We start from the raw sequence: 17,070 nt of genomic DNA on the forward strand, positions 1-17,070 counted from the left end.
AGAATGGCCTCCCAAAGCACTAATAGAGGAAAAACTTAAATGGCTTTTTAGGAAGAACAGCTAATGATGTACAGAACTTGAAGACAGAAAGGCTTTCAAGTGACAGATGTAACTTAAAACCATAGCACTCTAAACACAAAGCTCTCAATCAAGTGATGGCAAACACAGCTGAAGCACTCTGGAGCATTTCAACATGGACAGTGACCTGATGAAACCTCGCTGTTACAGCATCCTAAAAGTATGTGATATGGAATAAGACTGTAGCCTCAAATTGATTTCTTAGGTCTATTTCATAAGATTAATTCTTATGGTATGGTGTATGGGAACTGCTAAATCACGGCCTGAACCTCTGATTGATCACTTGAGGCAAGCACTGAGTCAACCTTGGGAGCACAGGTGAAGGCAATTCACCTGTGCTGCTGGAAGGGGTGGAACCTGGCTCCACCTCACCTAGACCCATTTAAGAGCTGACTGCCAGGAGGAAGGATCTTTTTCTAGAGATTGTTCCATTTGGAGTTTTCTTGCGAGCATAGGACATGGTGAGCATTTCATTTATTTTCAATTATCCCTTTCCACCGTGATAACCTTTCTACTTATATGATCTATAGATACTTGCCTAATCACACCACTCTGTGTATTTGTTGATTATAGACTATGGCATACCTCTAAAGCTTAGAAACACATCCTTGTCTCAGAAAGTAACCAGCAAGTTGCTCAGAAATGCAAGGAAGAGAGAACAGCTTATGCCCTGTTCTGAGTATTTGAGTAGGCATCACTCTGGTTTTGGAGGATTCATTTCTTCTTACATACATTATCTATGAGTTAGTCTTACTGGAGTCTGGAAAGATCTCTGTAAGGTGGAGACTGATCCACAACAGTAATGAGGCCAAGACTTCAGTACAAAGCTCTGCTGGAACGTCTTGAAAAGCAAAGAACTCATATCTATCTATGCTGATAGAAGAGAGCTTTCATTGGTGTATGCTACCATGAAAAACTAAGTAAGCGTCCAAGCAGAAAAACTCTTGCCAATTTTGTTTATGGTTACCACCAATGTAAGCTTCTGATACGGCTCTGAGGCAGAGGCTCTGTGGTGAAGATGAGGCCTAATTCACAGCTGACTTTAAATGTTCTTGTTTTGACCATCATTCTCATTTCAACACACTTTTTCAATAAATAACGTGCAATAAAATTCTAAGTACAGTGTTTCAGGGGACATGACCCCAGATATAAAACTACCTGCTTTGAATACAGTGCAGTAGTGGAAATGGGCATATTCTTTTACAATAAGTAGTTCAGCCTCCATTTATACTTACCTAAGCTTTTAAGTTTAATTAAGGTGCCTTAGCACAAATTTTTATTGAAAATATTTCAATTCACATGTACAGACTTAGTAGTGTATTTACTTAACTGTTTTTTCCTTACAAGGATCATGACAGGACTTTTATTAGGGGAAAAAACAAATCCTCCCTGCTGTTGCTGCCAGTTTGATTACAGGAAACTCCAGTGAACTCCTGACCCTGCCAAACCAATAGTTAACCCTTAAGGAACTCAGCGTATTTTATTTAAATATCACTAAAGCCTCTTTGAAATCCTGGCTACAGTTTCAACCAACAGGCTCTGCACAGATACAGTGTAGTGTCTAGTTATCAAATCTATGTTTATCAAATGCATGTTTAAAAGCAATACTCTTGATAAAGAAATTAAAAAAAAAAAAAAAATGAGGAGAGAATAAGACTGAGTGTGGTTCCTCAAAGCTAATTTGTAGTGCACAGACAGCCACAAACCTGCCTTAAGTGGACTAGTTAAGCACAGCTTAGAGCTGCTTATCAAATACCCTGGTTGTGGAAAGCTGTTGTAGCCTACTACTGCTGTCAGAGAAACTTCACAGACCCAACACAATGAATAAAAACTAAAACTGATGACATTCTAGATAGTGGAATTGCCTTATTTGTACAGCTGCTGTATTGCAGTCAGCTCTATAATTCCTAGAGTCTTTAGAAATGCACATCAGTGACATAAGCTTTACGCAACCAACAAATTAAAGTCAATGAACTGCTAATGTTTGTCTGTTCTGTCTTGCACAAAAATTATATGTGCTTATGCTGCACAAGAACATTTATAAAGCTTGCAATTAGTCCAGCACTGCTCACTGCTGTATGTTATTACAGATTAGCCATTTGTGTAAAAAAGAACGATGTACATAGGAGCATTACTTCTGGAGCAAGTCTCATATGTTATTCTGTTGGCTCATGATGTCAGAGGCAAATGTTGGGGCTATGGCAGTAGAGGCTGAACCTCATCACTATTCCATCACATATTGTTGCTGTGCAATAGATGGCAACAGATGTGCAGTCTGACAAAATGACATTTGACGTGGAAGTGTGTATGAAGCAAAGTGTGTCACTGAATTCCTCCCTGTGGGAAAAATGGCACCCACTATAGCAATCATCAACACTTGCTAAATGTTTAGGGAGACCAAACAGTGGATGTCACGTAGTAGGTGGTGCACTGCAGCAGTGGGCAAAGTGACAGTGGGTCACCTCCACTGGTGTGGATATTTAAAAGTGGGGCATGCATGCTCTTGTTCATCAAAATGCATAGCTAAGGTGGTGCCTATGTTGAAAACGAGTGTTTTGTAGCTGAGAATTTGTTCTATCAAATAGCATTACTGTGCTCTTTGTATCTCTTGTCATTTTAATATAAATAAGTAGGAAGCATTATTTTTGGAATAATACTTTATTTTAAAGTATATAAATTCAGTATCCGAAGGGAGGCTATAAGAAAGAAGGGAACAAACTCTTTATCAGGGTCTGCTGTGATGGCACAAGGGTAATGGTTTCAAACTAAGAGGGGAGATTTAGAGTGGATATAAGGAAAAAGTGTTTCACAATAAGGGTGGTGAGGCACTGGAACAGGTTGCCCAGAGAGGTGGTGGATGCCCCATCCCTGGAGACACTTAAGGTGAGGTTGGGTGGAGCTCTGAGCACCCTGATCTAGCTGTGGGTTCATTGCAGGGAAGTTGGGCTAGATAGCCTTTAAGATCCCTTCCAACTCAAACGATTCTATGGAAGCATTACAAAAGCAGGAGAAAGGGAGATGTCGAAAAAAGCCTATTTTTAGGGCCAGTTCAAACCTAATTTCTAAAATGAATTTTCATCTTTCCATACCGTTCTCCTCCTAGCCTGAATCCCTGCCATTCAAACACAAGTCTGATTAGTAAACATTAGTTTTCTCCTCTGCCCGTTTAATCATTAGTAAGACACGTCAGAAGCACGCTTGCTTTGAGCCCTAATTCTAGTTGCCCCAGATAGACAACCGAATCTAAGAGGACCAAGCGCTAGGTGAGGAGAGGCTCTGAGCCCCAGCGCTGGATTTTGGTCACCAGCCCCGCAGCCCCCGCCGTATCCGCAGACCGCGATTCCGAGCGCACAGCTCCCATCCGGAGGGCCCCGTCGCTCGGGTCAGCCCTCTCCCCGCCGCCCGCGCCCCCCGCCCCACTCACAGGTCGCGGCCTCCGCCAGCGCGATGGCCACTGCCAGGCCCGCGAGCAGCGGCACGCACCGCCCGCCCCGCGGCCTCATCGCTGCCGGCGGCCGGCGGGGAGCGGGCACGGCGCCGGGACTGCGCGACGGCTCCTCTGCGGGGTGGCGGGGCCGGGCGAGCCTCTGGGGGCGGGAGGGAGGGGCGGGGGGGGAGGCTGGGCCGAGGCCGACGACCGTGCCCGGCCCGAGCGTCAGCAGGGCGCCGGGGGCAGCGCCGCGGCGATGATCGCCGTCTGCGCCCGGCTCGGGGAGCGCGGCGGGCGGGCTCCGCGGGACGCATCGCCGGGAGCTGCCTGATGGCGAAGCTTCTTCCCGGCTGGAGCGGGCCGAGCGTCGCCCGCACCGAAGGGTGCATTGCCACCCGGCCGGCCGCCTTCGGGTCCTCCCGCACGGGGGACAAGGCGCGGAAAGCCGGCGGCGCCTCTTCGCCGCTGATCGGCCGGCCCGCCACGGGCGGTGCGGAGTGTCGCGCTCCTATTGGCCGACCGCCGGCCTGCCTCTCCCCCCCGGCGCGGCTCTGCCCTCCTCCGCGTTTCTCGGTCTGCGAGAATTTTGTCCTTTTTCCCCGCCCGTTGGCGGTAACCCGGGGTTACCGGCCTGGTTACGCGTCCCTACCGATGGGGGCTTCCACCAATAGGCGGCCTGGCGTTAGCGGGCCGCTGGGCACGTGACCCCGGCGCGGCGGGGCGGACTGCAGCCGCCCCCGCAACAGCGCACCGGCCCGCCTAGGCCGCACCGCCGCGCTTCGATCGCTGGTAAGTGTGGGGCCGGGAGGGCCTTTGAGACTCGGTTGGGATGAGTATCAGTTAAATGCGTTACTGCATTAACTCTTGTCAGTCTAGTTTAAGAGCAAGCCAGGTGTGATGTGACCCAAAGTCCTGTTTCGTGACCCAAAGGCACCAGCAAGCCCAACGCTGTTCCTGCTTGTACTTTGTGTGCCTTTTGGCTATGCTGAAGTTTTGGCTGAAATGATGATATTCAGGCTCGGGTGAAACATGCCTCCGTCACTGCTCAGTTGCTTGGCTGGCTGTTCAAAACATAATGCAACTCAAGTAGAGCTCTTTGTTTTTATTAATAAAATTCAAACAAGTCAGACAAGGAGACCTGACAGCAGTCTTTCTGTATCTGAAGGGGGATTATGAGAAAGGAGAGCACGCTTTATCAGGGTCTGCTGTGATAGGAAAGGGGGAATGGTTTCAGACTAAAAGAAGAGAAATTTATTTTGAATTTAAGGAAGAAGTTTTTTTATGGTACGAGTAGTTATGAAGCAGGTTGCCCAGAGAGGTGGTGGATACACCATCCTTGGAGACATTCAGGGAAGGCTGGACCAGGCTCTGAGTAACCTGATGGAGCTGTGGGTGTTCCTCTTCATTGCAGCGGGGTTGGATTGGATGGCCTTAAGGATCCCTTCTAACTCAAACGATTCTAAGGAGCAGCATAGCAGGAAATAGTTAAACTTGCTGAGAAGGGTAAGCTTTAAATGCTTTGCTTAATTATTCTTTAAGGAAGATGAAGGACTGATAGTACAGTGAAAAATTCTCTACCAAGGGCAGAATGCTTCATGTAAACTCTTGACAGTGAAGTATCTAAAAGATACTTTGATGTGGAAATAAAAGCATCTGATTAGCAGATTCCTCTGAGTTTTGTACTTGCTGGTACATGGTATTTTGGATCACATTACATATGGGCTGCTAAGTAGTTCTTGATCTTAATATAGAATTACAAGGGTTAATGCAGTTATTTATTATGGTTTTCTTAGTTTCTGGAAACATGTTGCTGGAGCAACATGTGTGTGCTGTTAATGAGCTATACATATCTGCAAAATAGCAGAACACAATGTCTGTTGAATACTGTGGGCAATGTCTTTACTGCAATTTTGTTAGAGTCTGTAAAGCTGGACAGCATGTGGGAAAGGATTGTTCAGTGGTGACACCTACGTCCTGAAAATGAATTTGTGTAGTCATGTTCACAAGATTAACTTTGTTGGTACTTGCTTGTTGGTCTAGGCACTGTATTCCGTGGCATGTGTTTTCTTGGAGGCTTTTATGGTTGTTCAGAGCCTGGTTTTTGTATTTGGAATACTTGTATTCATCTTGCTCTCTTCTTAAGGAGCCTCTCTGTTCCTTACACACTAGTCTTGTGGAGAAGCTATTCTAAGGTGCTCTTGTACATAGCAGTGTAAATATTTAAAGAATATCCGTTGTCTGCTCTGGAAGGAATCTGATCTATTTGTGATATTAAATGATGTCGGACTCATACAAAACATTCTTGAATGCAACAGCTTTGTAAGGTCAGGAGTCTTCAGTTACTACCTGCGTAAATTATTTAAACTACTATTCTTTGTTAGGGATAATGTGTGTTTGTCAGGGTTAACTCCTCAATTTTTCCCCACTTTGATTAAATTAGGAAGAAGTTTAGAAAGTTATCCTTAATTACTCAGTTTTCTGCTTCTGTTGAACATGGCTTAGTTTGAGCTTAGTTATTGCTTAAAATAACAAAGGAATTAATTTGGTTAAAAAAGGAACTTTGAGAAATGAGCTTCAGGAAATTTGCTTTGGCAATTCAAAGTGTTATTGCTTTCTGATGACATGGAGGCAAGTTACCAGTAGAGAACATCTGTCTTTGTGACAACCTCTGGAGGACAGATTGGTATTTTATTAACCACCATCCTCTGCCCTTTGACATAGCACAGATATTAGTCGTCTATTCAGTATGTTTCCCTCCCTATCCCTTGGTAAATGTCTGTGAGAAGAGTTGATGAGTTGGGCCCTATCTGTGGAGGTTGCTGTCCAGTACATGACAAGTGGTATGTTGGACTGTGGGATGTCAAGATGGGCTTGGAGTGAGTTGCTGCTGCACAGTCCTGGTTCCCCTGCAAAAGGCTCATCCTGCCTTGGTTTAAATAGTTCTTGTAATACACAACTGGAATACTGTGTTATTTTCCCCCAGGTTTATATCTCCTTGAGAAAATTTTCCCTGTGCTACCAATCAAGCTCACTTGGATATCTGTGCAAGGATTATCCCACAAACAGGTTTGCCTTTTCCCAAGGAAGAAGCATCCCCCATACTGCCTTTCCTGGCCACTAGCAAACTCTAGTCTCCGATCTACAGTAAAGTAAGCAAGCTCTGTGACCAGCACAAGAGCCTGCCGATAACAGTGATGAAGGCTGCTCTGAAAATAGTGCCTTCTATTTTTTTTATGTTGGCCCATGAAATCAGGAGTGGATGTTGGTGGAACGGCAGTAGAGGTTGAACCTTCCCACCAATGTTCTGTTACATATTGTTGCTGTGTGACAGGTGGCAGCAGAGGAACAGTCTGCTAAAATGGCACCAGACATAGAAGTGCACATGAAGCAAAGGTGTGCTACTGAATTCCTCCACGCAGAGAACATTGCACCGATTGATTTTCACTGATGCTTGCTGTAAGTTTAAAAAGACTAGCAAGTGGATATCAGCACAATGAGGCATAGCTAATGATGGTGACTATGTTGAAAAGGAGTCTTTTGTAGATGACATTTAGCTCTTCCAAATAGTGTTACAGTGCTCTTTATATCTGTTGTAATTTCCGTGCAAATAAAGAAACATTACTTTTGGAGTGACTTACTTACAATATGTTGAGCTTAAATCTATCATTCTTCTGATAGCAAGGTGGAGTGGGAAAGAGAAAAACCTTGATGCCACATGAGCACTGTTCAGCAACTGTGGTATCAGCATAATTTTAGCAAAAAATACGAAGCTCAGCACCATGCTATGAAGAAAATACATGTTGTCCCAGCCAGAGCCAGTAATGCACACCAAGAAGAGCATAGTGAGTTTGAAGCTGTGCACTAACATTTGTCCAGGCTTGCCATTGAAGGGCTTTCCATGAACATTTTTATACTGCTACTGTTTATAGTAATACTGTTGTAGCTGAAGTGACTGAGGGTCTTTAATAGCTTTTACATCTTTGGGTGTTTGCATGATTTGTGTAAGCCGCACTGTTTTGTACTTACTAGACATACATGCAATCAGGCAGTCATTCACCATATTTTATTCCACAGCGCAGCATCAGAAAGGAACGTTCTGTTTCTTTTTCTCACACTTGCATGGTAGAAAATGGAATTGTAAAATGACAGATACTTGATTCTCCTTTTTAATTTCGTGAAAAGTAGTATACTAAATTGCCTATTCCTCAAAGTACCCTCTAGAGAACCCAATTTCCTTGATGCATAAAAGAAACTGATGGTAAGTGAATACATGTAGTGTGTATGACATTTTATTTGCATCTGATGTCTTATTGTGTTACATTCTTAGGCCTTACCTGTGCTTGAATTTGGCTGTTATTGCATAGCCAGGAGCACTGTGCAATACAATTGCTAAACAAGCACTGGGATTTCATAGCTTGATATGTTGTGCTGCTCTAACTTGCTGTTTCCTGATGTACACAGGTCTTGCATTATTATTTTGTGGAAGTGGTGTGATATTGCTACCCAGATGCCCCAAACAGAGGCAAACAAAGTGAGAAAGGGTGAAAGACGCACCGGGACTTTGTTGGGGTTGAGTAACACTGAATAAACAGGTTGCTGCTGCTGTGTGCTCTGCATACGGGTGGTTTGTCTTGGTTACACGTTGGGACTAACTGCATTTGTTTTTCTTGCTAGGGGTGACAGGTCAGTACCTGGGCCTCTGCAGTCTCCCAGTCTTCCTGCATTGGTCTGACCTGTTCATGTTGTTTCTGTAGCTTTCAAGGCTCTGAATGGCTAGTGAAGAGAGATGTTCAACCTAATGGCCAATTGTTGCACCTGGTTAAAACGCTGGCAGGAGCCTGTCAGGTAAACATGTGAAAGTGTTTATTTATACTTCAGTGCTGACCTTCTTCCCAAACTTTATCTCACATAATCTCACCAGTGTTTTACTTTCATTCTTAGTATTTTTTTTTTTTCCAATTCCAAAATATATATATTTTTTTTAACTCCAAGTGATAATCAGTATGTATTCTGAACTTACAAGTTACATGTACACTCACAATGAAGGTACTTTGTTTCTGACTGAAAGTATAAAGTTCAAAATACCATTTGTTGCGTAAAGTTTCCTATGGGGAGATGCTAGAGTGTTTATGTAAAATTTAATCAATTTGGTTTCTGCATTTTGAGATTATGAAGTGCAGTTTGTTAAACTACTGTCAAGAGTATACTGTAACCCCAGTGTAATTCTTGTTTCTTCTTTTAAATACCTTAATGCTGCATTTTGTGATCAACTTGGTGATCCATTCCTGCTTCTAGAATGTGACTGTTTTTCCTTTTACGTTAGTTTTACTTTGACACACTACATTCTTTTCCCTCTAGTTAGCAAAGATGCATAGAACTTTATTTCAAACTGCTTACAAACTAGGAAGAAGGGAAATAAGGGGTATACGGCACTATTTTTTTTTTTTTTTAAACTTTACTCATGTATGAGGATTTGATTTCATGTGCTAGAAAAGTTGAGGTTTTGCTGACCGTGCTGCTGCTTAGAGGAGTATACTGAATTAAACAGCTTTTTGATACAAGCTATTTGTTGTAGACAGTTGTAAGTTCGTGGCTGCTCCAGTTACAGCTTATGTTTAAAGTATAATTTAATAGGATCCCATTATTCATTTTTTGGGTTTCTCAGAGCTTTTTGCCTCTTCTCAAAGAATGTATATGAATTATACTTCATGTATGATGTTATTATAGTTTCAAGACTGGAAATAGTGATGCATTTTGTGTTATTTCACTGAGGAGCATAAAGTTCAGCAAATTTCTCTTACTTGTTTGAGTATTTGTGAATTGGAAGAATAATCAAGGTCTACACATAAGTATTTTTTTCCAATGGTTTTACTTAAAATCTTGTTCTAGTACAAATTCTAGTCTGTGCACTAATTTGAGTATGCAGAGTATATTAGTAACACCACTGATTTGCACATTTGCAGCTTTAATTGTTCCTGCTTGGGGAAAAAAAAGACACGATGAGTACCAGAGCCACTTAGCTTACAGTGTCCTATGTTATCGACCCACTTTTTTAATTCTTTTATGGTGTTGTTCAGTTTCACTAGTTGATACAGAAATTGCTGGTATAAACAAGACCACAGTTTTGTCTGAGACAGAAATGATAAAAATTCAGAGTGGAAATTAACTTGAAGAAACTACTAAAGAGATAAACACTATGAAGAAAAAAAAATCTACAGTACCATGAAATTAAAATCTAGTGGGCAAATATAATTTGTCTCATGAAACTTACAGTACAATACTGTACCTTGTTATAGTTTGACATATCCAACGGCAGATACAGAAATGTAACAATGTCTGCAAATTAGATATTTTGAGATTTATTCTTTCTACTATTTTGTGGGAAATTTGATATGAATATTTCTTAAAAAAATAAACACAATAAAAAAGTGATGTCTGGCAAGAAAGAAAAGGACTTTAAATATCTTTCTCTTTTTTTTCATTCTTTTTGGAGGAAGGTGACATTAATAATGGTGGGTCTTGATAATGCTGGTAAAACTGCTACAGTCCGAGGAATTCAAGGAGGTAAGCAATCAATTTATCATCTAAAAGTAATGTTCAAATAGTATAATTATTTGCTTTGCATCATTTTCATCTAACGTATTTCTTCATCTCTTGATTTATCTCTTCCTCTCATTGTACGTTGTTGAAATTAAATGTTTGCTAATTGTGCACTTCTCTAGCAGTCTAGTACCAAAAGTGAACAAGTTGCAGGCTCCATTACATGGAAGGGAAACATTAAATGGTCTTGTATGGAGACATAAAGACCTTGATTTTTGATATCTGGCTGGGGTGACATTAAAAAAGTAGGTGCCTTCTAGTCATTACATTATGCTCCAGGGAAGTCCTAGAGCAAGCTCTGCTTTTTGACCTCTATAGTTAAGATAATGTTGAGTGAGTGTAGTGTTGCTTAACACACCAGCAGCAGCTGACAAGCAGAATTGCTACTGTTCAAGAGTAATAGTATATTATAGAGGTGAGGTGAATATAATGGAGAGAGTTGCCTCATAAGACATTGACCCATGCAGCACTAGAGCCTTTGATCCTCTCACATAGAAAGCTAATCCTCAGAGACATTTTTAATTATTTTGGAAATCTAAAGTCAGTGTTCAGAGTACCTTAGTACTTACATGCCTTGAGCACACCCCTGTATTGTTACCGTAATGCAAATTTGCACCAAAATTTCTTCTGGGTAAGGGTTCTTGTTTGATTTAATGAGCATCATAGAATGTTTTGGAGTGGGAAGAATTTTTCTTGGGTATTTCAACAAAGAGCTGAAAGAATGTTGTTGCTTGATTTAAATAAAAGAAAGTATAGGAAAAATACTCAAGTAGGTGATGTTCAAATTCACAGTTAGTTTGAATTAACATTAAGAAGAAGAATATTATGGTTAATGGAGTGTTTCACATCTCAGCCTAGACTGAAGAAATTGGTGGACCGTGTTTTTTTCATGTTATATGTGCAGAAGTAGCTTTCTGGTGATCATCCAGTAACATGCAAGTACCAGCAGACTTTGTATAACACCAGTGTTCCAAGTAATGTAGAATCACTAGATTATTAAGATTGGAAAAGGCCTCTAAGATCTTGTATTCCAACTGCCAACCCATCACCACCATGATGACTAACCATGTCCCTCATTGCCACATCTACATGTTTCTTGGAAATCGTCAGGTACAGTGACTCTGCACTTCCCTAGACAGCCTATTCCCATGCATTGCCACTCTTTCTAAGAAATTTTTCCTAGTATGCAACCTGAACCTCCTCTGGTACAACTTGAGACCATTACCACTTGGCCTATCACTGTTACTTGAGAGAAGAGGCTGACTCCCAACTCGCCACAACTTCCTTTTAGGCAGTTGTAGAGAACAATGAGCTCTCCCCTGAGCATCCTCTTCTCCAGGCTGAACAATCCCAGTTCCCTGAGCTGCTCCCCATAAGATGTATGCTCCAGACCCTTCACAGCTTTGTTCCCCCTTTTTGGATACATTCCGGGGCCTCGTTGTCTTTACTGTAGTGTAAAGGCTACAGTAGTGAGGGCTGTGAACTGAACACAGTACTTGGGGTAAGGCCTCATCAGTGAAGAGTACAGTCAACTCCCTGCTCCTGTTGCTATGTTATTCCCTTACAAGCCAGCATGCCATTGGCCTTCTTCACCACCTGGGCACACTGCTGGGTTGTGTTCAGCTGGCTGTTAACTAACAGCCCCCAATCCTTTTCCTCCCTGCAGCTTTCCAGCCGCTTTGCCCCAGATCTTTAGTGTTGCCTGGGATTATTATGACCCATGTGCAGGACCCAGCACTTGGTCTTGTTGAACTTCATACAATTGGCTTAGTATACACATCCGATTCCTGCTGTAGGGTCTTCCTACTCTCAAGCAGATTAACACTTCCTCCCAACTTGGTGTTATCTGCAAACTTATTGAGGGTTCACTCAATCCCCACATCCAGATCACCAGTTAAGATATTAAACTGGACAGACCCCAGTACTGACCCTGGGGAACACTGCTAATGACCGGTCACCAGCTGGATTTAACACCTTTCAGCTCCGTCTGAACCCTGCTGTTCAGTCAGTTTTTCACTCAGTGAAGAGTACACACCATGATCCGCCAGCTTCTCCATGAGAATATTGTGGGAGATGGAGTTGGAGGCTTTGCTAAAGTCTAGGTGGATTGTGTCGACAGCTTTTTCCTCATCCATCAGGCTGGTCATCTGGTCATAGAAAGAGATAAGTTTGGTTAGACAGAACCTCCCTTTCATGAGCCCATGCTGACTGGGCCTGATCCCTTGGTTGTCCTGCACATGCTGTGTAATCTCTGATAAGAAAATACGAAAAGGTTCAAAAAAATGAAATTGCATGTGTATGTGTATAACATAAGCAATAGTTTTAGTGATATATATTTTATACACTTTCTTTTTTGTTTCCGTAAGAGTACTAGCAGTTTTGTAGGCACTTTCTTCCATAAGAGACCCCTTGATTTTGGAGGGTACTTTGCATTGCCCAATATCACTGTCAAGCAGGATAAGATTTGAGATAAGAATTGTGCTTATGAAAATAAATAGTCTTTAAGGTGTTTTTTACTTATGAGATTGAAGTTTTTGAGTAACTTCCATCTCATTTACACAAGAGACTGCTGAAAATTGTTTTGACAGACTTTGAATTGACTTTGTTTACACTTGTTATGCAAGTTCAGTGACTTGCTGAATTATGAATAAAGTTAGGAATAATGTATTTGTGTTCTCTCATTTATGTTCCTGAATCTTTACTGTGAAAATGTGAGTACATTATTTAGCCTTCAATTCTGTTTCAAGATCAACTGTAATGTCTTTATCAGCTAAAAATTAGTGTTATTTCTGAAAGTTCTTTCTTTGGGAGGGAGGAAAAAAGAAGATAAAAAAAATATTTCTAAAGAGAAGCTCCATAAAAAGGGTAGTTCTGACTTCTGTGACTATTTCGCAGGACTTGAATAGTGTTTGTCTTAAGGAAAAGAATAAAATTGTTCTCTAACAGAACTTGCAGAGGTTAGAACCTTCAAGTGTGTGTGTTTTTTGTTTGTTTTTTTTTTCCAAGCTTGGTAAAAACAGTATCACAACCAACAGTTATGGTTGGTGGGTTTTAGCAGAAACCATCTCTAAACGTATTTTGGTTCTTAAATGTGGGCAAATCAGCTAGTCAGCGGTTATATTTGTCAAAATGGATTTGCAGCTTATACAGCAGATGCTGTTTTTTCACACAGACTGTTTACTGTTGAACCTTGCAGTACAACAGGACTGAATGTTTCAACAATATCACCTTAAATTCTGCATCATTAGTAACTTTCACCCTTAGCAAGCCTTCATGCTCTCAATGTTCTCTTGTACAGTCAAGTACAGTAAGTACAAAGACTGAATTTTGAAGTTGGAATCTTTCACAAACAGGTGTTCCATTCTCTTGTTGGAGTGTTGGCCTAAGCTGCTCTGGCAAGGGGTCTGTCTATTCTGAATCCTCATGTGGAGTGTGATGAGCATATTCTCACTCGGAAGGCTTCCCAGGTCATAATACATCTGTTTTGTTTTGCTTCTCACACTGGATTTAATACCGTACATCTGCTGTATGCTATTCTGTATTGTTTGGATGGGTGCACCTGGGATGGAATGGGTCTGTTATTAAAACTAAAAAACACAGTTCCCTTCTAAAGTAGTGTTAAATATTAAAGAATGCCTTTTTTTCTTTTTGTTTTTTTCTTCCCTGGTGCTTCTATCTCAATCAATGTAAAATAATTGATTGAGAGTATGTGTTAATAGTGTTAATATAAAATTTCCTGAAAAGTAAAATATTAATGTAAAATATCTAGTTAGCAACATGCTGTCAAGTAACATTGAAAGCTTGCTCCATGTGTTTAAAAAAAATAGGTGTTTTGTTTTTTTTTTTCTGCAGAAATGACAATGTAAAATTCTTTTTAAATGGCTAAGGAAATTTCAGTAAAAAGTTCTGTGATCTCTCTGGCAGAGTCTCCTGAAGACGTAGCTCCAACGGTTGGGTTTTCCAAGATTGACCTTAAACAGGGACGCTTTGAAGTCACCATCTTTGATTTAGGAGGTGGAAAACGAATTCGGAACATATGGAGAAATTACTATGCTGAGTCGTATGGTGTAATATTTGTTGTGGATTCTAGTGACATTGAAAGAATGGAAGAAACAAAGGAAGCCATGACTGAAGTTTTAAACAGCCCTAAGATATCAGGGAAACCCGTGTTAGTGTAAGTAATATTTATAAATGTTTTCTTCATAATCTGAAATGTTGTAGATTTTGACCTTCAGTATACCTTCTAATGAAGTATATGTGTATAGTATAAATATAATGTACATTAACAGTATATTTTAGCACTAAACAATATTGCAATTAGTTGTATGGTTTTTCTGAGGTATTTGCTTATAATGATTAACAGAGCGTTTTCTTTCTTTCCTTTCTTGCTTCCTGCTTTCCCTCTTGAAGTGTATGTGGTTTCACATTCACTGCATCTGACTTTCTAGTCTTTTTCAGGGATATTTATTTATCTTCTCTTTCAGTATTCATAAAAATATGTTGAATTTTTAAATTATTTTCTTAACTCTTGAAAATTTAAGTAATACTTCAAATGATACAGTAGTTAAAGGCTGCGCAAATTTGAAATGACAACTTCTTGTAAAAATGTTGTTACTAAGGCTGTGGGGAGACCTCATTGCAGCTTTCCAATATTTAAAGGAAGTTTATAAACATGAGGGAAATCAACATTTTACAAGGGTTGATAGTGATAGGACTAGGGGAAATGATTTTAAACTAAAGGTAGGGAGATTTAGATGAGATGTCAGTGGGAAGTTTTTTACTGAGAGAGTGGTGGTGTGCTGAAACGGGCTGCCCAGAGACTGTGGATGCTCTGTCCCTGGAGATGTTTAAAGCCAGATTAGATGGGGCCCTGGGCATTCTGTTCTAGCACTTGATCTAGTGTCTGGTAACAGTATCTGTGGCAGGGAGGTTGGAACTTGATGATCCTTGAGGTCCTTTCCAACCCAAGCCATTCTATGATTCTGTTTTGACCTACATCCATTCCATAAATTGTAAACAATTGTTTATATTCTACAATACCAGTAAAGATTCAGTAATTAATAACTTGTTCGCCTAACACGTGGTGCTGCTGCTGATGCATGATCAGTAAAATCCCATTAAAGAAAACTTACTTTGTTAGTATTTGATATTTGCTTTTGCTTTGGTGTGTGTAAGTTTAATTGGTGGGAAATTTTGTTTGAAGTTTCAAAAGGTATAGATATTCTTTCACAAAACAGAGAAAAAGTCATTAATTTATCTCCTTAAAAACTATCTTTTGTGATACACTGGAAGTAATATTTTGTAAAATTCAGCAATGAAAAAAATGGTAACAAACACAATTTTCATAGCTTATTTTGTAACTTTAAAGTTGAAAATGATTTCTCAGAACAATATCTTTGGTGGGTGTAATTGTATGTTTCTGTTGTGTTATAAAGAACCTATGCTTAAAGCTAAAAACAGAGGCTTTCAAGGAGTAGTGATATTTTGGTGGTTTGAGAGCGAAGTTTTTTAATCTGTTTTGATTAAATGAATTACAGTAAAGAAAGATAATTGCATGTTGAAAAATAGTTTAGATTTTAACTACCATTTCTGTGCTAGTAGTATGAAGAAGGCAATAAAGCCATCTTCATGCAACTAGTTTAACTTAAATCTGTTCTTCTAAAAATGAACCTAGGACAGCTGACGACTGTGCAGTGTTTCAAAAACAAATATAACTTTTTAATTTTAATTTTTATTTTTATTTTTTTTCATATAAATCTCTGCCCTAATCTTGTAATAGAGTTTATGTGGATGTTTATCTTAACCTCCACAGAGCTCACGCACTTCCTTGGTACTTAGTCCTGGTTCTGATCCAATGTCATTGGCTAATCAGAAGACAGAGTCTGTTAAGTGAGTCTAATTGTGACTAAACTAAGTTTATTGATAGAAGGAAGATATTTCCTTCTAATTGACTCTCACCAGTCCTTGAGCAGAACTTGCTCTTGCAGTATCTTAGTTTTGTGAAGGGATTCAGTAGTTCTCCAACTACTTCTTTAGCTTTAACTGTGGTGCGCTCAAGTGCTTAAGTGGTTAATCAGTCTTTTATGTATATGGAAATCCAGCAGATAAGTTTTTAGGCACCTTGTACTGTTTTTCTACGGAAGATTTACATTCAGCAAAGGTAAAGGAAAAACTGCTTGCTTATTTTCATGAAGTTATGGGAGTTTACCATCTTAGTTATCCAAATCCCATTGCGAAGTATAATTTTAAATTGATTTAAATGTCTGTCTATTTATAGAATATTTGATGCATGGACACTGTATTCATCCATGGAAATATACTTATTTGTGCACAGAAATATATGTAACTATTGGGGATAGTTGGCGTAAACACATACATTTGTACATGGAAATGGCACTATTAAGAGTGGGAACCTGAGAAACTAAAGTGAAAAGAAAGATATAAGGGAAATAAAAAGTAAATAGAGATAAAATGATGAAACAGACAAGAGTTGTTGATAGCCTGGTGCAATTAAAATCTGGAGGGTGTGGAGCCATCAATCTGACTCGAAAGAAGCTGATACAAAAAATAATGAGAGTTTGATTCTTATATAATCCTTGCTAGCATCTTCGGACTGGATTTCATTGCATGTCCTCCAGGCCTGAAGTGGTAGCAGCTGACATGCTCCTGTTAGCTAGCTGTAAACGTAGAGTATCTGGCATATGTAATCTAAAATGATTAAACTAGGCTGCAATTTAAAGCTTTAAAGGGGAAACTAACTTGGTGATTGATCTAAATTTTCCAAGAAGAGTTAACAGTGCATACCATATTGTCCTCTTGTATGTATTCCATGTTCATTTCAGGTACTAAGGGATTAATTTTTATTAATTCAGGCATCTATCATACATTCTTAAATTAGGATACTAGGTTTATACAAAATAACAGAATTTCATAGGACCATATAGTGTTCTGGAGATCCTCAT

General features: G+C 40.1%; 2 protein-coding genes across 8 annotated transcripts in view; one reads left to right on the top strand and one right to left on the bottom strand.

Moving 5' to 3' along the window:
- PROS1 (protein S) overlaps positions 1-3,975 on the bottom strand; it is a 32,591-nt gene extending 28,616 nt beyond the window's left edge. The window contains exon 1 of the mRNA XM_085239892.1: positions 3,503-3,975. Within this exon, the coding sequence (XP_085096018.1) occupies positions 3,503-3,581 (79 nt within the window). The 5' untranslated portion in view covers positions 3,582-3,975. The remainder of the gene's footprint in view (positions 1-3,502) is intronic.
- A 163-nt stretch (positions 3,976-4,138) lies between these two features.
- ARL13B (ARF like GTPase 13B) overlaps positions 4,139-17,070 on the top strand; it is a 48,299-nt gene continuing 35,367 nt past the window's right edge. For 2 of the 7 annotated variants that reach the window (XM_085239911.1, XM_085239920.1), the window contains exons 1-4: positions 4,139-4,297; positions 8,263-8,353; positions 10,002-10,072; positions 14,033-14,282. In XM_085239911.1, coding sequence (XP_085096037.1) covers positions 8,295-8,353; positions 10,002-10,072; positions 14,033-14,282 — 380 coding nt within the window. In that variant the 5' untranslated portion in view covers positions 4,139-4,297; positions 8,263-8,294. Of the gene's footprint in view, positions 4,298-6,829; positions 6,965-7,944; positions 8,040-8,262; positions 8,354-10,001; positions 10,073-14,032; positions 14,283-17,070 lie in introns of those variants that run through there. The other 5 variants (XM_085239899.1, XM_085239903.1, XM_085239925.1 and 2 more) reach the window with 4 other exon arrangements.

This window comes from Meleagris gallopavo, chromosome 1 (genome assembly GCF_905368555.1).
Source record: "Meleagris gallopavo chromosome 1, MGAL_WU_HG_1.1, whole genome shotgun sequence".
NCBI lineage: Eukaryota > Metazoa > Chordata > Aves > Galliformes > Phasianidae > Meleagris > Meleagris gallopavo.